Below are 21,932 nucleotides of genomic sequence, written 5' to 3' on the forward strand. Positions count from 1 at the left end.
TTGGAGCAGGTTATACCACACAGGGCCTTAGTGGACCCTTATTTCACAGGATGCTGCATTTTAAGCTTGGTAAATAAGTTCAAGAGACACTAAATTGATTAATGTGAAGTATGCAAACATGAAGATATATAGTATTATGATGTGATTTGGTGGAAGGCCAGCTGGGCAATGTAAGAAGCTGTAAAGCCCTCATTCATTGTTAGTGTTTGAGTCCTGTTGACTTATTGTTACACCAGATGTGAAGCAACAAAAGCCAATAGAACCCAGACAGCAACATAGTGTCGGCCCAGATCCGGTCCACATCTGGGCCGTGTGGAATCCAAGTGTACCAGATGTGGGCCCATAATAATCAGCCATAGTGTCTACACTGGATGAGGCACGAAGCATCGTGACACGACAAATCTCCAACAGTAAACTAACACCCCGTTTTATTTCTGACAAGTACGTGCTACTCCTGACATGAGGGACAAATGGTTTTAGCAATGGTCGCTTCATCACGTCCAGTGTAGACAGTCTCAAGCTGGTGTAGACATGCTGTGGGAACACTAAAGACACAACAATCTGATGTTGCAAAAAGAAGAGAAATTGTTGTCCAGAGAAAAGGTTTAATCTTGCTTGAGACTATTCTTAGCATGCATGAGAAATGTGACCACAGGTCAGCAGTGCAACACCTCCATGACACCCTGATCTTATCAGTCCTTTGGGTGTCGATGAGTCACTAAAACTGTTTCTGAGCAGCACTTAAGAATAATTATTTTTGTACTAACCAAAGACAAAAACAAACTATTTTCAGAAGCTTTATTATAGGTATGGAGTGCATGAAGTGGATGTGTGTATTTATATGTTTGTCTGCCAGCATGACTCTTCTTCTCTCTCTAATCTTTCTGCTCTTGACATCCGGTGAGTCACAGTTGTTATAGAGCTGTAAGATTTTTTATGTGTTTTTTAAAGAGTGCATTATTTATCTATTTTACGGTCCACCAATCAGAAACAGAATCAGTCTGTCAGTCATTTTAGCTGACATTGGGTTGGTTGACACGTAGAAGACGGGGCTTTGGTGAGAGCGTGTGGTTACGCTGACAAAATGGCTGAAATCGCTTAAAGCGCCTGTGGATGTGTTCGCTTTTCACAGTTCTGTGTCAGCGTAATCATTTATGCTTTTCTGCAACACCCTTCTGCAGGACTTTTCACACTTCTCTCACTGTGTGTCATCTCTCCAGCAACAAGTGATAGATTTTATTTAGCTGCATTTACACATAACTCATACTTGACCATCTATCTTCTTTGTATTTTGTGTTTCAGGAGTTTTTGGAGAAGACTGGAGTGTGATTTATGAAACTAAATCAATATGTGCTCTTAAAGGATCCTCAGTAAACATGTCTTGCACATATAGATTCCCTCAGCAGTATAATCTCACAGATACATTTTGGATCAAGAAACCAGATGTGATCAAAAGTTTAAAAGAATATCCAGAGTATAAAGACAGGGTTGAATACATTGAAGACAGACAAAACAAAACTGCCGTCCTCAGACTGCACAACGTCACTGAAAATGATGAGAAAGAGTATTTTTTCAGATTAGTAACTGCAACTGATAAAGAAAAATGGACTGGAGTACCAGGAATTCAACTTCATGTTTCTGGTAATCCACTTCCGTCCTTCATTTCCATCATTTATTTAACAAAAAGTTATTATTTTTAGGACAGAAAGATGTGTTTCCTCCAGGCCTTCAGGTTCAGGCTCCACAGCTGGTGCTGGAGAAAGAAACGCTCAATCTGACATGTAGAACCACCTGCAATCTGACAGACAGATTCATCTGGTACAAAAATGGACAGGCTTTAAAGTTCACCAGCGACATCCTTCAGTTTCAGTCAGTCCGCAGTGATTCTGGCAGATACAGCTGTGCCGTCAGAGGACATGAACATCTGCCTTCTCCTGCTGTCAGCATCAGTGTCGTGTGTGAGTAGGTCTAGGTCTGTGAACAACAGCAGTAAAGTGTTAGGGGAGTGGCCTGCATGTCTTTAACCTGAAACCAGCCAATCAGAGAGCAGTTTGGCTGTTTAGCTTGGTCTCGTAAACCCCCTGCTGGAGGAAGCTGTAACTACACGATCTGACTGCATCTGACAGACAATTACACATTCATTAACTATGTATTCTAACTAAACACATACTGCAAATATTTTATTACAGTATAGATGTTTTAGCAGAGTCCAATTCTTTTTGGAGGGCTCATGAAAATGGATGTATAGCTTTCTCAAGGTCCTGGTGTGAATCTAAAAAAGCTAAAATGGCTTACAATAACATTTAAAATCTACATCTAAATTGTGTTGTTTTGTGGCTGAAATGCAATTATTAGTTGTTGCAATACCAGATTAATAAAAACATTTATGACATTTTTCTTTTCTTCAAGTCCAACTTACCTTTCTACAAATGATATATATACGATGATATATGAATAAAAAGCTTATTGTTTTACCTCTAGATCCCCCCCCAAAATACGTCAGTGTCGGTCAGTCCGTCTGGTGTAATAGTGGAGGGAGATTCAGTGACTCTGAACTGCATCAGTGACTCAAACCCTCCTGCTCTGAACTTCAGCTGGTTTAAGGAGAATGAAACCTCAGCTGTTGGATCTGGACAGAGTTTCAGCATCTCCAGCTTTAACTCCAGTTTCAGTGGACGCTTCTACTGTGAGGCTCAGAATAAACATGGATCTCAGAGATCAGCGTCTGTTTCACTCACTGTTAAAGGTATTTTCTATAATCAGACACTCTTTCAGTTTCATCTGTCTCACGTGTGAAATGATCTTCATGATCATCTTGTTTCAGGGGTTCAGAGAGATGCTCTGCTCACAGTTTCTGGGATCGTGGCGGGATGTGGAGGACTGATCATCTTCATCATCATCATCATCATCGTGTTCATAAAGTGAGTGAATGTTGAGCAGTTCCTGCATTAAATTCTTTTCAAAAATTAACATAAATGCAACATTTGTTGAACTTAAACCACTTACAAAAAAGAAATGTTTCTTACAAATAAATTACTTTTCATTACTTTCTAACAAAACATGTTTTCTCCAGGAAGAAGAGGAGAGAAAATAACCTAACTTGGGTCACTATCCCAGTATGCCTTATTTCAGAAAATAAAACTTTGTTTTACATTATATTACACACTTCAAGCACTTTTACATTTTTATTGCATTAAATAAAAATCTATAAGAAAAAACACACACTTGGACATGTTTATTTTCATATTTATTTTAGGTCACACTGTAATAACAATATTAGAAATAAAAAATAGAAAAATAAACAGCAATTCTCAGAAGAGCCTCAGGAATTTAAGCCTGGGGCCAACTTTGGGGACAAGATTTTTGATAGTGTCCTCATCAAAGAGAAGAAATGCCTCCTCATCTATCTGAAAGACAGAAAACAAGACAACATGAGTATTGTTAATAAGTCGAGACAATTGTGAACCACTCACCAGACACTCTTTCATTATCAAGCTAACAAATAATCACTTTAAGGTAATGCAGTGGCTTTTTTTTTTTTTTTTTTTTTTTTATGGCCCAAATTGCTAGTTAACTAATGTGGTTCTTTTGCAGCATTAACATTACCCATTTTGTGTGAATGACATATTTTCTTTAATTAAAAAGTGTAATGACAGCCCATACTTATGCATAACAGCTTAAAGACAAGGCACAATAATATTTTAGGGTTGTACATACCCCACTGTCGAAGAAGTTGTGACTTTCACAAAATCTTGCACTGACACAAAAAAATGTAGGTATAGAGAGATGATATAAGGGCAATAAGAGTAAAATGCTCACCTCTAAAATTCTCTGTCAGCTCAGACAGCTGCCACTCAGTTAGCTTATCAGCGACAAAACTGTCCATTCAAAATGACCTGGAGAAAACATAGCAATATAGAGGTTAGCAACAATTTGAAGACTTGACCCGCTTCTTTAACTCTAACTACTTCAGCCAGTAGAGCACTGTATAATATGATAAGCACGGCACAGCTGGTAAACATAACTCAACTATTGTGTTGCCTCGTCGCTCTGTAGCCGCGGCTATGGGGCTCGCACACCGGACGAGAAGCGCCGCGTCGCGTCTAGGACAACTCGAGGTATCGCTCACCGGACGTGCACTCTCTCAAGAGGCTCGCACACCGGACGCGAAGCGCAGCGCCGCGTCTTTAAAATTCGAACACATTATTCTCTATGAGTGTAACGGACACACACACACACACACACCGGCGGTCTGTCCGCGGCACCCAGCAACGGCTCAGGACCGTGTTCAAAATCGCGTCCGGTGTGCGATAACATTACCTCGAGTTGTCCTAGATGTTGTCGTGATAGCCGCGGCTACATGCCAACCACAGAATTACCACGGCTAACGCTAGTCTCAACGTAGCAAGGTTTTTTTTTTTTTTTTTTTTGCAAATGGTGCTAAACTAGCAACAGGGACATGGACACAGAAAAGTTAACATTACATCAACACTGAAAATACTCTCTTACCTTGAATATAGATGAAGTTGCACCGATGAAGCACAGGCCAAAACGGATCGAGCGCGAAGCGACGGTTATTTCAAACGACTGTTGTGAGAAAATTCCAGAACAACTGCGAGAGAGAGCGAGAGAGAGAGAAAGCCAACCCTATAACCCAGAACATGGGTTACTCTTTGAAAAATAACCCAGAAACCCAAACAACCCATAAATTGGGTCAAAATATTAGCCCTATAACCCAGAAAATGGTTACTCTCTGAAAAAATAACCCATAATTTTAACCCAACACAAATAACCCAGAAAATGGGTTGAAGAAATAACCCAGGAGTTTTTAGAGTGTACGACTGCATTGAGACGCATCATCCGTCTGAAGCCAACAGGTGAGAAACGATTCATTTAAACTCAAATAAAACATATTCAGTTCTTAATCAGAGCTCTTGTTTTGTGTTGTTGAGATCACGGGTATAATTTCCTATGGGGACAGGGGGGACACATCCCCCCCACTTTCAAATTCGTTTGCTATGATTTTTTTTTTTTTTTTCGCACACTGTCATCGCCTTGGAGGAGCAGGACACAGAGAGCCTGTGCCGATGCGTGCTACCGCTTCCAGGAACGTCGCGTCCACACTCTAAAAATAGCAGGGGGGTAATCGAGCTCTCGAATTCCGTATCACCCCCGAAGGCCTCCTTTGGCTAACAAGCCATCACCTGTTGTTAGCATTCCATTGACTCCCATTCATTTTGGTGTCACTTTGACAGCGAATAACTTTACACCTGAGGCGTTTAAAGACTCCATTTGACCATTATTTATTTCTAAAGAAACACGACAATGTATAAAAGGCTCCATTACCTTGTAGCTTGCGTTATGGCCCCGTAGAAGCAGTTTTTGTAAAAATAGGCTAACGATTGCGTCATAACCACGCGACTCTCCACAGGAGGAGAAGCTCGCGGGTTATCCAGGGGGACGTGGAGGCAAAATGACAAAATAATTCATCAGAATACTTAGCAAAAGTTGCTCCTACTCGTAGCTCATAGACAGCTCCTACTCACGCTCTCCGTCTCTGCAAGATTCGGAAGGGAATGATTCAGATTTCATTTGGCACAGCTACTAGAAGACTTACAACTGTCAGACACAGGGACGTGCACAGGAATTTTGAGGGGCAGTTGCTCTGACAATCCTTTTTTAACCTTTTGGCTTCCCGTACATTCAGTTGTGCTTCTTGCTCGTATTTAGTTCTGATGGTACGTATGGTAACTGGGCAACTATGCATGATTTGTAGTATGATTGCGTAAAGGGTACAGGAATTCCGGTAGGGAACAGAATCGACTGCTACACCGGTCGCGTGCAGCGCTGCAGCCACGTAAACAGAGTTTGCCCTTCCCCTACTGACTTTCACTTTCGGTGCCCGAATGGAAGTGAATGAGGCTTTGCGATTTTTTTATATTTTTTTTATCTAGGCCTACGTGAAACTCTGCATCCATTGTACGATTTTTTTTTCTTTTTTTTCTTCTTTTTTCTCGGAAGGGCAACGTGAGTCGAGAAGGGCATATGGGCAGTTGCCCGGGCAACCAAAATGCCCGTTTTGTCGAGTATCCTCACAAGAACAGTCTTAAATGAGTTAAATAAAATCTTAAATGAAAAGTCAAGAGTAAATGAGAAAATTAAATCCTGACAGATTAGATCCTGTCAGTGGCAGATCTTAAAGTGACAGCAGCCACTAATTCTCTCTGTCAGTAAAGTTAACCAAAGAACAAAGGGAACAGTTAAAGCTAAATGTTCTGTAGTCAAGAGTAGTGAGTGATTTTCACTCACTACTCTTGACTACAGAACATTTAGCTTTAATAAGGATTCATCTATATGTAATTTATAATTTATGCAGTACGGACTATTTGATAACCTTATTCAATTTCTGTATATTTCGTACTTGTTAAGGCAGGAAAGCCACAGGTAAATATGACATTTATTATGGGTTTAAGTGAGGATTGTTTAAAGGTCACTTAAATTAAAAGTTGTTATATTTTTTAAGCCTAATGTTTAAAATTTGGGGGGAAAAATTATTTTAATCGAGAGATCAGTAGCTACAGTATATTAATATCAGTGATACTGGCCTTCATTCATAAAAAGACGCTATTAAACAATTATTTAAAATATACTGTCTTTATGTTGTTTCTACATTGGAAATTGAGTCTCACTTTATTTCAATTTTATTTACACACAAAACATTAATAGTGAACATTTTTGACTTTATAAAATTATTCTCTCAAGTTTTGCCAATCGGCCCCTCTTAAACAATAAAAAAGTAAGACATCTTTTTGTTATACATAGTTTAGTAGCCTGCTATTCTTTTTGGCAGAATTTATCATTATATTCAACTTAATTATTTTCAAAATTATTATTATTATTTATTTTGTATCACCATAGTCCCCAAATGTATGATTCAAATCGAAAAAAAAATTTTCCCCCATTTCTCAAACCAAAGTTAAGGTTGAGATGATGGATTGTCATCTCTTGAAATGCCACATTAACATTTTTGTTTAATTTCTCCCCAGATCTGAGGATGTGATCTACAGCTCAGTCAAGTAAAGAACATGTGATCGGAGCCGCTTCCTATTGATGCTGATGGGAGACCTGGATTTGAGTCCAGCTCAGGTCATGTTCCCATCTCATTGTCCTCTTGATTTCACTTTTACACATTTATGGGATTGTTTTACTGTTTAGACATGAATTGATTTGGGTTTACAGTGAGCTCTTTTATGATGATCTGAATTGATTTTCAGTATCACAAACACACACTCACACACACACTCTACACACACGAACGCACGGATACCTGTAATATTCAAAGGCCTTTTAGCTCTCGCTTTGTACAGTCAATGCAGAACAGATGTTTCCTCTTCTCTTGTTATACTGTGTGATTTTATTGCTAAATACATTAAATCTGAACATTGTCAGAAAGTCTTTGGTTTCATTGTCATGAATATTTTGCACATTTTACACCCAACTCTCATTACTGTAATGTGCCGGGTATTGTATTTTTCATAATGTTTTTCATTACTGGTTAAAATAATGTAATATTCTTTTACAATGTGGTTGTTAAATTTAAAGCTACACTGACACATGTTTTTTTCAAAATTATAAAAATGTAAATAATGAGGGAAGACATTGTAAAACCATCTTCTAAACCGTGTGTTAGAGGGACAACGCAGAGAGAAAATCCACTTGCAAGCACACTTCAATAAAAAGACTCCACATGAAAATACAGGGACACCAAGAACTACTAATTCAAAACACAAACACGAACATGATCCAACACAAAACAACGACTAGCAAAGAATGACTGAAAACAAAGAGCTTAAACACACAGAGCAATGAGTAGACAATTAACAGCAGCTGGAACTAATGACGGTAACTATAGAAACTTACACATAAACCAGGAGAAACTGAAACCAAACACAGGAAGGGAATGACACACACAATGAGAACAGAGAATACACTTCAACATAAAAGTCCATACAAAACAAAAGACACAGAACTGGGATCGTGACATAGTCTCCCCTCAAAAGAGCGGCTTCCAGACGCACCAAAACAGTCCAAGGGGGAGGAGGAACAGGGGGAGCGATGGAGGCTGTAAGATATTATAGTTTGCCCCGACTCAGATCCAGTGGCGCCTACTGGTCTGTCAAAGAGGGGAAGCTCATTTTCGGCCTACATCATAAAATTGTCCATTTATTTAAAAGTAAATTCTGCCCTACGTTCCTTTTCAAGAAAATGGTCTGTGACCCTGTTGTACCAACTAGGCGTCTTTTCCAGTGACTTGACCAGTGTCTCAATGGCCAGCAGAGCTAGGCTGCTTAAACGGCCTTGGCCCATGTGTTACGGGTGTAAGACTTGAGCCGCTTTAAACAGGAGAAGCTCCTTTTTACACCTGCAGATGTAGCTCCAATTGTTGCCACTAATGAGAACAGTTTGTAAAGCTGAGGCATTGCACTGTCCAACTCCATGTCTTTAAGGAACACCAAGTAATCACACAGCTTTCCCCTGTTACCCTGCAAGTCCTGATCTGAATACAGGACTTGAAGTTCTGACCTCAGTCTCCCTGAATCAAAGTGATGGCCATAACTTTTCAGGACACTTTGGAAGGCCTCCTCTGGAAATACCTGTCTCATGTCATCAAATTTCCCTGGATTGATTAATTCTAAGAAGAGCATACTTTCCAAATTTGAAAAACGTCGAGGAATCTGCTCCAAGATGTTATCAAGGATGGCCATGTACAGATTTCTGTATCGCTCTTGGGGATCCTGCAATTGGGTCAGACGGCACTTTCTCATGGGCTCATCTCGTGGGTCTGATGTGAGATCTGCTGTTTTGGCATAAACAGCTTGGAAAGCCCCCTCTGACCTCTTCTCTTTGACAAATGCAAGAAGAGACTCAATTATTTTCTTGCAGTAAAGAACATCCATCGCCCTTTGCTGGACAATATCAAAGACCACAGCAGTCTCAGAGAAGATTTGTTCATGTGTACAACAAGAACACAAACTCAAAATCCTCCAGTTTCCTCACAAAGCCTTTGGCACAATCCAGTGTATCATCATCCATTGTCGTATCTGCAATGATGTTCTCAAATGTCTGCAGGAGGCCATTATAATTGTTTGCCACAGTGCTCACTATCCGTGATGTGAAATTCCATTGAGCGTTTCTGGGCAACCTTGAACAGCCTGCAGACTCCAGAAAAGATGTCCTCTTTGTGGATTTTGAAAAAAATGTGGTAAACCCAGAGAGTGATGCAAAAAAAATTCTGCACTCAGGCAAGCATTTAGCCCTCTGTGACAGCACCAGATTCAGTCTGTGTGCATAGCAATGCACAAACATTGCACTGGGGGCTATTGCTTTCACTTTGGCCTGCAGACCATTGAGATCTGAAGCCATGACAGCAGCCCCATCATAGGTCTGTGCCACAAGCTTATCCTTAAAATTGTAGCCCTGCATGTTCTCATTTAATATATCAAAAACGGACTGGGCATCTCGCCCCCCAGAAACATAAAAAAATCCAATAAAGCGCTCCTGAATTTTACCTGCACTATCCACATAGCGAACAATGACAGAGAGTTGGGCACGGCAGGATATATCAGTTATTTCATCCACCTGCATTCCAAAAAAGGGAGCATCCTGAATTTCATCTCTGATCTGATCAGAAACGGTGGCTGCAAGGGCAGAGATCAAGTCATTTTGAATAGTATGGGACATACCAGAAAATACAGTTGAGGACTCGAATTGTGTGGACAGGACAGAGTCATATTTAGCTAATGTTTCTGTGAACTCCCTGTAATTCCCCTTGTTGGTTTATTCACTACTCTCATCATGTCCCCTAAATGACAGCTCCTGCTGGCCAAGCAAGGATGTCACATCAATAAGCCGGTTTAGGAAGGCCCTGTTTTGATTGACTGTTTCATTATGTTTAGCCACTTGAATGCGAGCACCTTCATTGATTGCATGCTCAACCCTGATCCTGCCCATGCAACTTAATCTTGCACATGCATTCACATGTTCATTGCTCTTTTCATGTCTTTTATATGCCCTGTCAAAGTTATTCAGATCTCCAAACCCCACCTTTGACCAAACAACACATCCGTGAGATGGTTTCATCAAGAGGCATGGCCAGCAGTACATTTTATTTGTCACAGCACTTCCAGTCAGCCAGCTAACTTTGTCATACCAGGAGAGCTGAAAAGATCTGTTACTTTTCCCTATCTTTTGCACTAAATCAATCTTCGGTGTTGATCTGCCCTGCTGTTTAATTCTAAGTTTTTCCTCGTAAGGAACACTTTCAAATGGCTTCGCCAAAATCAGGTCGACAATATTAGCACTGTCTGCCATCGTGTGCAGTTTCACCCCTACGACGCTAGCCTAGCCTACTATATGAATGAATGAATGAACGATCTAAAAAAAATATATTAAACTCTGTAAAACCGAAACAAGGAATGTGGTGTATAATTGTGGGAAATGTATGATGAAAATTGGCTAGCAATTTCGCCAAGCAAATATCAAGAAATAGGTTGCAGCAGTTTGTATTTCGACTGTACTTGAGAAATCCAAGATGGGACTGCAATCGAATCGAATCGAATTGTGAAATTTGTGTCAATACCCAGCCCTACTGTTAACCTTGTCCGAATGGTGCTCAAACGTCATTGGCTGATGGCGGCCGTGTTTTTCGTGATACGCAAACGTCCTCAGAGACAATCACGGCACCTTGGACCAAGACACCGCTTGCAAGTTTTCAAGTCAATCGGACTGACTGTTGCATAGTTATAGACGTTTTCATGTTTAAAAAATAATAATTTTATAGCACCACGAAGTGGGCAGTCGCTGCTTCTTTTTTCACACGACCACAGACTGAGCCAATCCGCAGGTGTACAGAGTTTGGTGAAATTATCTCATTCCGTTCAAGAGTGATAGTCGTTTTAGTAAAAGTGGCCGTGCCCACTTCGCATGTTTTGTCGTCCCATCAAGGATGTGAATTGAAATATCTACTTTTTAATTTTTTTTTATGATTATGGACAATCACACTCTGGTTTGGTTCCAGCTGGGCGAAAATCCTTGTAGTTGTAAGCAAAAGTAGTCCCCCCCGTATTCCAGGCTGTGGAAGAACAAGCCAAGAGTGAGTGGAGGGATGCTGAGAATTTAACTGTCAAGGAATGTTAGGTGATTTGACAGAGTGAATAAATATATGTTTCCTCTCATGCTGGTAGGGTAGACATGCATGGTAATTTTTTGATGACAAGTTGATTGGATTGATTGAACGTGCTCCTCCCAAACTTTGTTTATGAAACATCATGTATAGATTCCGCCATCGCGTCTGTTATATATTGGTTAATTTTAAAAGAGGAACAGAGAACTGCGATCAAGGCATTTGTCGATCGGAAACATGAATGAAAAACATACGTCACTTACTCCGTTGCTCTGATTGGTTGTTGGTCTATCCAATTGAGTGCAGAGGCATTTTCTTTCCTGGTTCGGTTGAAACACGCCCATAATCACAGCCCAAAGGAGCAAGAGGTCCTCGCTGCTGCCTGTAGCACAATGACGTAGCTGGATCAGATCCAACACGTACTGGACGCTGTTACGCGCATGCGCAGTGGTGTAAAACTGAGTTTCAAGTCACTAGGATTCAATTTCACTTCTAGTATTTTGAACTTTCAGAGCAAAAATTACCACATTTACATCTAACAATTTGTCATCATTTACAAAGCGTTATAACACTTAAAATACGTCTTCCAGATGAAAACATGGACATCAAATAGACGTCTCTGAGATGTACGTGTGCTATCAGGGTATGGTGATATGTTTCTAAAGTGTGACATGGCATCCTATCAGATATGAATATGTCACAGATAAATGTGTTTTTGCTTATTGTGTATTGAGTCTTAAGCCTCCATGTTACTGATATCATCCAATGAATTATATAATAAACAGATTTTGAGTCCAAATGTTTGTTGAAATGCTTTGGCCTCAAAAGTGGATTTAGATGATCTTAGTTCAATTTCCGTTACATTGAAATTGCTAAACAAGTCAGTGTGTTTGATATGCGTGCGGATTGTTTTTTTTTGTTTTTTGTGAATGCACAAAATGTCTACTTGCATGACGTATTTCCTCTATTTGGCCCAAGTGTTCAAGTAGGTCTGAAGACTGCAAGTGTGTGTAGAACTTTTGATAAGCTTTTATTTATTATATTTTCAATATAATGTCTGTTCAGTAGTCGCTATGTAACTAACAGAAGCAAATTGCAAATGTTGTGCAAAATAGGCCTAAACAAACCAGACTCATCTTTACACAAACCAGACTCATCTTTACACCAAAAAAATGTGCAACACTTTGTTTTACTACCAAATTATATGCATCTAATTAATTTAAACTACGGTGGAATGTTTTCCTCGACATCTTGCGATTTCAGGGCACATGAGTTTCCGAACATAATGCATGATGGGATACGCTTAGCCTTGAATAACGCTCTGAAGCGGTATTGGAGATAGTGTGGGTTTAGTGTGCATTAAGGGAACTGCAGTTTGACATTTTAAGACATGGGACAGTCGTGCTCTCAAGTGGCCAAGACCGCAAGTGTGAATATTTGGACAAGGCTCCTGACTGGCAGATGAAGCAAAATAACCAGCTATTGTCCTAAAGTTCCAGTATTTGGCTGGTGACGAGTGTTCATTTCCCATCCTGACTGTATAAAGCTTCATTCAGTTTACATATGTGCATTTTTAATACATTATAATTATAATTCACATGAAGCCCACATTAGCTTCAACTAGTAACTTTCATTACTTCTGAAATCAACATGTCCAAGAGTCAGATGTAAAAGCTGACACTAAAGGGCGTATGACTATTTGTAGTGCATTTAAGCCAAGTGATGATGAGTTACAGGCGCAATGGAAGGTCAGACACACTTTTTGGCCGTGCCGTGTTGAGTGTGCTGTGCTGGACTGTGCTCGTGCCCGTTACAGTTTGTTTTGAAGGAAATATTTAGTTTATTAGTAGAAAGTTAAGTTTGAAGTATTTCTTTTTGTTTTTGTTTTATTCATTGTTTGCAATGCCAGTTGACAATAAAAGGATTGGCATATCTGACTTTATCACATAGGTATTGACAATGTGTTTATTTTATTCAAGACAGAGGCTCGTGTCAAAACCAGACTTCTAAAAACTGATAATGATAATGTCCGTCGTCAATAGCAACACTGTAATAGTAGACTTACAGTAATATTGTTGAAGTGATTGTCTTGTTGCTAGAATTATTTCTTTGTTAATTGTAATGGGTTGTAAGATAATAATCAGGTATGATTTTAAACGGTTTCTTAAATCAATATTTCATGTCTCCGTCATTATTAATGCTGTGTAAAAAGTGATATGACTGATATGATACATTATCTTTAAATGTCCACCTAAATGTTTGAACTTGTTTGTTGTTCTCGGCTCAAAGCTGATTATAGGAACTTTTTCTTCATGGAAGCTTTGTGTTTAATTAGCTGGAAAAATATTTCAACTCAAATCATTATTTCATGTCTAATTATTTATGTATGTGGCGAGTATTAGTGTAATAATCAGGATAATGTACATCAAGCTGGTTGTTATCGCAGAATAAACTCTGACCGGTTCACAAATCCTGATCACCCTGTTGGGGTTTATTTGCAACAACCGGCTGGATGTACATTATTTTTACATTATGTTGCTGCCAGAAGAGATTAAAATAAGATTAAAATAAATGTGTTTATTTAATGCTAGATTCCCTGTTCATTAGGACCAGTTGTATCAGTGAAACTGCGAACAGGTCGTTTATTTTTATTTATTATTTTCTCTTTTTGTGTTCTGAAAAACAAAGAAAGTCATGCAGCTTTAGAACCAAATAAATAATGATCAAAAAAACGTAAAAATGATCAAAAAAAAATATTTTTAGGTGAGTTGTTGTTGATGTTGTTGTTGTTGTTGTTGTTGATGATGATGTTGTTGTTGTTGTTGTGTCAGACCTGCAGGTGGAGACACAGCAGAGAGTGAAACTTCAGTCACTCTGACATGTAAAAGCAGCTGCTCTCTGCCTGAACAAACAACATTCATCTGGTACAGAAACACACAGATATTCACTGAAGGAATTGTGAAAGTGAATCAGCTTCATCTGCGGTCAGTCAGATATTCTGATAGAGGAAACTATCAATGTGCTGTAAGAGGAAATGAACGTCTGCACTCTCCTGATGTTCATCTAGATGTTGAATGTGAGTACAAACTGATTCATTAACAGTAAATAAATATTTCACACTTTTTTGGGGGGATGGTAAGATTAAAAGATTTAAAAAAAACATTTAATATATTATATTCATATTCATATTAATTTAGAATATAGACAAACCTTATATTAGCGTCATTGTCTAAATTGGCAATATGTTTAATCTGCCCTATATTAAATCATTCCTTTTTTCTTCTATTTAAAATAATAACAGAACATGAATCTATCGATTTGCCACTTCTATAATTAAAAGTGACATGAAAAACCACTAAACCCTTTACTCTAAGCTATAAATGTCACAATTAGCTGCTGGGTCATTATTTAATACAACAAAATAACTACATGTTGATTCTCTGATAAGCAGTTTAAGTGCATTGTGTTTGCCACTGCACTGTAAAAACAATATTTTAATGCTTTATCACAATTTTTCACAAATCTTTTGTCAATTCATCTTCAGTTCACAAATGTTGGTCAGATAACATTAGTGGTTCAACGGATCACAAAACTCACGGTTCGGATCATATTGCGGTTTTTGAGTCACGGATTGGATAATTTTTCGGGTTAGCAAGAAAAAATATATTTTGGTGGTTGGGAAAGGTAACTTTGCTTTCCATTTATTATACTTAAAGCACACTTTAAGTAGTGGCGCTTTTCCACTGCATGGGACGGCTCGGTTCGGCTCGGTACGGTTTGACTCGGTACGGCACGGCACGGTTCGGTTCGCTTTAGCTCGGTTGCTTTTCCACTGCAGTTAGTACCGCTTCAAAGTGCGTGGGACTGATTGTTGCCACCTCTACTGCCTAAACGCACATTTTTCGTTCCGTGTTGCCCCATCCGGATCCGCTCCTCGGCCACCAACGAGAGGAACGTCTGCACCTCGTCCACTGACCACGATTCAGCCATTTCTTATTTTGACGTTTTTTTCAAGCAAATACTTTAAAAACAGGTGCTACAGCGTTGGCTGTTGTCTACTTGCTATTTAAATCTAGCGGGTTTAGTGTCTCGAGTAGCAAATACAATGACGCTGGTAGTGACGATTCTGTCTGACCAATCAGTGATCTGGAGTGTTTTCACGTCACATTTTAGTATCGGTACGGTACGCTTGGAACCTCAACAGAGGTGGTACCATTTAAAGCGAGCCGAAGCGAGCCGTACCGTACCGTACCATGCAGTGGAAATGCGCCATAAGTGAGCCGTACCGAACCGAGCCGTACCGTACCATGCAGTGGAAGAGCGCCATAGGTCTACTCCGATACCACAGCAAAAACGATTAACCTAACTAATAAAAGTTCAAACATTATTAAAGGCAAGTGAAAAAATAAAAACAAATACACGAATTACACACAGAGATAAATAAAATATAGCCTAACAATGTTACAAATAAAGTAAGGTAAAACTGTATTATTCAGGTAGAGAAATGTAATAATTAAATGTAAAATAAATGTAAGTTCACTGTATAAATTTAATATAGATTAATCTTTGTTAAAGCTGTGTTTTGTAGTTTGATTAACATTAATGACATATAAGGTATTTATAGACTGCTGTCACTTTAAGACCGAATACACGGGTCCAATAATGATACATCCTTCTCTTGTTCTTATTCTCTTGAGACATAACTGACTGTTTACGAGAATACTTGCTGAGACCGATATTCTGACATCATTTTGTGTGAACGCGAAAGAGGAATCAGTTTGTGCGCTATCTGAAACGCCTCTCTGTGTGTGTGTGTGTGTGTGTGTGTGTGTGTGTGTGTGTGTGTGTGTGTGTGTGTGTGTGGCTGTGCGCACAGATAACAGTGTGCGAATAGCAAATTAAATTCTCTTTTGCCTCTTCTAGTGCTGGAATGGTTTACAATCTATTGAATGTGGAAACCAGCAAGAAAAAACACTTGCAAATTATAAACTTGAAATTAATCCACGAATCAAATGCGTGTCGAACCGTGGGGGCCGGTCTGTCCTTATCACAGATCAACAACGATCCGTTTAACCCCTAGATAACGTAATATTTCTTTCAGTTGAATAAAGTTATCTCTTTCTTTGTATCAACTCACATTATTTGTTTAAATGAACTCAAAAATTTAAGGCAACCAGGTTAGGCAAATTTATGTTAAACAAGAACTCCGCTCGCGCCAGTGGACACACATCGAGAGAGACGGGGAGGAGCCGATTCCTGCCGTCGTTTTCATATGAGGTTTAAAAGGGGACTGAGGCCATCACAAATTTGTGTACAAGTAGAAAAAGGGTCAAGTGACGTCCCTGGTACCGGCAACATGTGAGAAGTGCCGGTATACGCACTAAAAGTGAGGGTACGCTACAGCTTAAAATAGAGAAGTGTGTACCGGCCCACTTCGAGCGCTGAATATAGCAGAGAAACTAGAACTGCATCAACAAGTGCAGATACTGCCTTTTCATCAAAGCAGCGTAAAGAAGTCTGAACCTTCTTTGGCCCATTTTCATCCTGAAGACTTTTCACAGACTCTTGTTAACCCCCAAAACTCAGACATAACAGAAACCCTTTAAACCCTAAAACAGGCATCGTGACTCACGAGTCACATAGATTTTATTGTCTTTTTTGGGGCATAAGAACGATTTTTTCATCAAATCCTTTGATCATTTATCACAGCCTGGTCTGTCTTGAGTATGCTGGTCACATGATTTGCTTTAAGTTTTTTGTGATAAATTAGTCAGCCTGACCTAAATCCAACATGGCTACCGGTGGTGCAGGACATTCAGATTTTGAGGAAAGTAAATATATATTAAACTTACTTTTCTTCTGGAAAAATAATAATAATACTGCTAACATTAATTGTGAACTTTGTCTTAAGGTGCTGAAGAAGAAAATTTATTAATATGTTGTTCGTGTTGTTATTTAGCACATTTTGAAATACAGTATATGTGACTCCTGAGTCCCGGTGCCTGTTTAGGGTATAAAAAAGGGATTAATCCTAATTTTGACCATTTTTGTATTTTGAGTTTTTAATTCACTATATTACAATTAAATCCTAATCTAGTCATGACAAACTATATATCGTTGGAAAGGTCCAAGACTCCTAAATAGATATTTTAGCACTGTTTTTTGTTACGAATTATGTAGGAACAGTAATAGATGAATCTATGACAAGAGTGCACCTCAAACAAATCTACATCATAACAGGAGTTCTGGCGTTTGTCACAAAAAGTCGATGCACACACTTTTAATAATTGAAACTTTGGTTTTCATGCTAAAAGTTCATAATAAAACTTTTTATTTGTCAATAAAAAATGATAAAATAATATTATCCTCTAAAATATAATATCTTTTTATCACCTTTTTTTATTACATCACATATTTTAGTAGTTATCATAAATTAGGTATCATTTGAAAGCTTACAAACTCAGAATTTAATTTATCCTGTGAAAACCGTTTTGAAATTGGACGTTGCATTACAATAGAAACGGTAGTTTAAATTCTTTTCTCTGGCTCCACCCCTTTTGGGCGTAATCATGTTTCATAATTTATGATCAAAACCTTTTCTAATCTGAAAAATCTTTTCTAATCTGGACAGAAATGTATTAATTTGTTATGGCATAATGCATACAATTAAATTCAATGGAATGTATGTCACCCGGTGGCTATTTTTGGTATCACGCCTAAACAAAATCTCATGGGAACTTCAAGTTTTGTGATATCAACTTCAAATTTGGATCACAACATGGTTTGATATATGACTTTGATTTTATATTAATTTTAGAGTAAAAAATATTTTGTAAAATAGATATTTTATATAAAAGAATATTAAGTACAGTATATTTGATTTACTGTAAATTTAAACTTCCATAACTTTTTCATACTTTCATATTTTTAAGTGCTTACACTTCAGCAATAATCTGCTGAGTGTTTTCTTTAAAACAAGACCAAACTTAGGTCTATACCCACAACCATTTATTTATCTTGAATTACAACCATTTAAGTTTGAATAGTGCATATTAATGTCCATTCTCAAAAAGGGAGTGACAGTTAAGAGGTTAAAGTACAATTTTTATGGTAAGGCAAGGTCCGATTTCAAAACAGTTTTCACAGGCTGAATCTTGAGTTTGTAAGCTTTCGAATGATATATCATTTGTCAACAAATTAGATCAGAAGTAGTAAAGGATATAATTGTTTTTAACATGCAGTGGCAAGTGGGCCAGTAACAGTTAACAGATTAATGACTTGGTCCTTTTTTTATACCCTAATCAGGCAACGTGACCTGGGAGTCACAACTCATAAAATCCAAAATATATCAAATATTTCAAAAATTCTTTTGGATATGTTTTACTTAAGTCCAGATGATATAAAATAATTACATTAAATGATTTTTTGCTTATCATTTTCTACTCTTGCCTGTTTAAGGGTTAAATCCCAACACAACATCATTAAACACTAACAGATCTCCCCCTATATTAATCACGTGCAAAACTCATAAAATAACACTTCATTTTAACACTCTCCTATCAGAGTCTGAAGCAAAGCATGCTGGGAACTAGAAATATAGAACTCATTCAGTTTGAGTTCCCAGTGATTGAGTTCACATGACTTTTTCTTTTAAGTGCAATGATCTTTCAGTAATATTTTATTGTAAATTAACTCACTTTGTTTAATAAACGTTTGTGAGGGATGTGCCAGAAGCCTAAATCCGAACTCGTAAAGGCACGGTTAAATGAATAACACATTCTACGGAGCCCCTAAAGGGACATGGTTAGGCTTGCTGCGGTAGTCGGTTACATCACAGTACATCAGGGCTGCGTCCGAAAACTGATAAATGCTGCTTTCGGAGAACTCATTCCAAGGTCTGAAGGCATCAAGGCACGTCCGAATGCAATGTTAGTTTCACTACCGGTCTCCTTCGTCTGATGGATTTCTGAAGGCAGCTTAGATGTATCCTTCACTGCCTTTATCCCACAATCCTATAATAATAACTTATATATATCACCTTATTTCTATGGCGACGATCACACAGGCACAATAACGTGACACAGATGTATCACCAGAGATGGGTACAAATACATCAAAAAGTATTTAATTACAAATTACAAATACTTACTCATCAAATGTATTTAAATAAAATACAAAATACTGTTGTGAAAAAATATTTAATTAAAATACAAGTAATTTGTAATTTACAAATTTTACAGTCTTCTGTAGTGTGAGAGTAAGTGTGGCGTTAGATACATGTAAGAGTCTAGAATATCGCAATATCATTGTTAGAGTGCAGAAGATGCTCTTTTAGTGTACATGTTGCCACATACTGTCATAATAAAATATATTTACGCATATAACACTATATTTGTATTATATTACACAAAAACGAGTTAACGCTGCTGTGAGGGTGTTTCTAATAGTGCGGCTGTGACAAAGTTGACAACTTTCTCTCTTCCGACTGCCATTATCTATTTTTTTACTCTTTTTGAAAGTTGTGAAAACGTTGTTGTGGCATTTTTCTTTAGCTATTTGAGCAAATTGGAACACAAAAAAATATATTTAATGTAGTCTTTCCTTCACTGCTATAGAAGTTTACCCAACTATGACACCTTCCACTTCTGAGAAACCCAGAAATGTGAACAGGGTCAATAGGATGTGTCACATCACGTGATTTACTTGCCAAAAACTGTGACAGGCAAATTGGTCTATGATTTACTCACCCTGACTCACCATTTATCCATCATAAAAGTGGATCTATCCATCATAAAAGTGCCTCTATCCATCATAAAAGGGCATTTATCCATCATAAAAGTGCATCTATCCATCATAAAAGTGCATATCCATCATAAAAGTGCATCTATCCATCATAAAAGTGCGTCCAACCAATAAAAAACGACTGCAGCTTTCAGACGTGACTTTCTTTTCAGTTTTATAGTTCACTTGAGGCAGTTTCTATGGCATTTTTAACGACACATGTCGAGTGCAGATCAATGTAATACATAAACGTGTGATTCTCCACAAACTCGCGCGCTCAAATATAGAGTTCTCATGGCTCTACTCTTCTCAGATATTACGTGTGCGCTCGGTTATGAGTTTAGGCACCAACCAGCTGAAACATAAATCGGTGCCTATTGTCAGTTATTTGAATGTGTTTTGTTGTTTAAATCATGTCAGCTGATCTATAACGCGTGATGGGGGCTGCCACCGCAGTTCAGAGAATCAGAGCTGTCGGATTAACATCACATAAATTCACCAATTTCTCCGGAAATACATAAAAGTAAGGAGCCGGTGAGCTGGGAAAAGAACAGAGTGAACTTTATAGTTAACTACACAATGTGTATCTGATATAAAACACGTCGTCAAATTTTAATTAAAGAAATTATTATTATTATCGCTTTCCATAAATATCAGTGTATATTTAACAAAATGTATTTTTGGCTAGTACCCTATTTAATGTCTATGTCAGGCGTCACCAGAGCCGCCTTAACCCAATGTTAGGCCCCGGGGCTGAGAGGTTTTGTAGGCCCCCCATCCCCTCGATTTATAGAGTCTCATTTTTAAAAAAGTGTAAAAGCATATCTAGGTAATCTACTGTGTATCACAAAATGCATTAGTTTCTTTCGAGACCTACAACAGTGAGTTTTTTATATTGTTTTTAATTTTAATATTGTTATTAACATATCACTGAGCACATAAACACAAGACACTTTATTTAACAACCACACCAAGCAACTAAATTTAAACTTTATGCAAATGAGAAGCGATTTTCGCGAACGACAACCAATAGGAAAGAAGCCTTTCAGTGGAGCTCAGCTCCCGTCACTGTCTCGAGTGCAGTGCAGGCAAGACAGAAGAGTTCAAGGGCGATTTCACTGTTTTATATGATTTGACTGTAAGTCTGTAACTAACCACAAACATGGATATAATTAAATAATGCATGGAAAAGAAACTGTCGACAGTCAGTGAGTTTAATTCATACATTTATAGTTCGAGTGTTGTAGTTTTATGATGCAAGTTTAGCACTGCTGCAGTTCATTTTACAGTTTCCCCTGCATTATGTTGACTATTAGGGACAAGAAAATTTATTATTTGTCAAATTCGGATGACGTTTTAGTAATTTATGACAGTATGAGTGAGTTTAATTTGTAGATTGATCGATCGTTAATCTAGTAGCCTAAATGATTTAATCCCTGAACACTGCTGTGTGGTAATATAAAAACACTCTCCCAACAGCATACTGTTTCTTTTGAGCCTAATTCCTAGTCAAATTAAAATTATATAGTTGTATAATATCACTTGTGATGGTGTTTTGTATAGATGTGGCCAGACGAGCAGTCTACCGCCTCATTCGCGCCGCGGGACCTCTAGACGCGCGTAAACGCATCTTTGCATTGACATTGAAATCACTCGCGCCAGACGCTCTATTCGCGTTTGGTGTGAACGCACCACAACAATAACATTAGAGCGACAGCACTACCAACGTCCACAAGCGACTAGCGACATACAGCGACAAAATCTGACAAGTTAAAACAATATGACCTTTTCAGCTCATCATGAACCCGAACATGGGAGACCCCTGAACTTGGGAGGCCCCTGGGCTTCAGCCCAGGTAAGCCCGTGCATTAATGCGGCCTTGGGCGTCACCAAACTCGGTCCTGGAGGGCCGCTGTCCTGCAGAGATTCGCTCCAACCCCAATTAAACACCCCTGAACCAGCTAATCAG

At 38.4% G+C, this 21,932-nt stretch overlaps 2 protein-coding genes and 2 long non-coding RNA genes across 5 annotated transcripts in view; 2 read left to right on the forward strand and 2 right to left on the reverse strand.

The window, feature by feature from the left end:
* Positions 1 to 12,277, reverse strand: part of LOC309493941 — a 31,692-nt gene extending 19,415 nt beyond the window's left edge. Inside the window, exon 1 of the long non-coding RNA XR_014204118.1 lies at positions 12,263 to 12,277. This is a non-coding gene — a long non-coding RNA (uncharacterized lncRNA). The remainder of the gene's footprint in view (positions 1 to 12,262) is intronic.
* LOC309493629 (sialoadhesin-like) overlaps positions 1 to 21,932 on the forward strand; it is a 343,044-nt gene that overhangs the window by 231,871 nt on the left and 89,241 nt on the right. The gene's annotated exons all lie outside the window — the stretch shown is intronic.
* On the forward strand, positions 1,774 to 3,197 carry LOC309493863 (B-cell receptor CD22-like; the record flags this gene model as incomplete). 2 transcript variants are annotated; one of them, XM_082163137.1, is made up of 4 exons in its annotated part: positions 1,775 to 1,958; positions 2,482 to 2,746; positions 2,825 to 2,921; positions 3,074 to 3,197. In XM_082163137.1, the coding sequence occupies exons 1-4, from the start codon at positions 1,917 to 1,919 to the stop codon at positions 3,195 to 3,197; spliced, it is 528 nt and encodes a 175-aa protein (XP_082019263.1). In that variant the 5' UTR covers positions 1,775 to 1,916. The 2 variants fall into 2 exon arrangements, with proteins under 2 accessions (XP_082019264.1, XP_082019263.1); XM_082163138.1 differs by lacking the exon at positions 3,074 to 3,197 and having other exon boundaries at positions 1,774 to 1,958; positions 2,825 to 2,939.
* LOC309493906 lies at positions 3,231 to 4,838 on the reverse strand. Its single transcript, XR_014204076.1, has 3 exons — positions 4,510 to 4,838; positions 3,820 to 3,896; positions 3,231 to 3,407 (listed from the first exon to the last, which is right to left on the reverse strand). It is a non-coding gene; the product is annotated as an uncharacterized lncRNA (long non-coding RNA).

This window comes from Leuciscus leuciscus (assembly GCF_965113295.1).
Source record: "Leuciscus leuciscus genome assembly, chromosome: 3".
Lineage (NCBI taxonomy): Eukaryota > Metazoa > Chordata > Actinopteri > Cypriniformes > Leuciscidae > Leuciscus > Leuciscus leuciscus.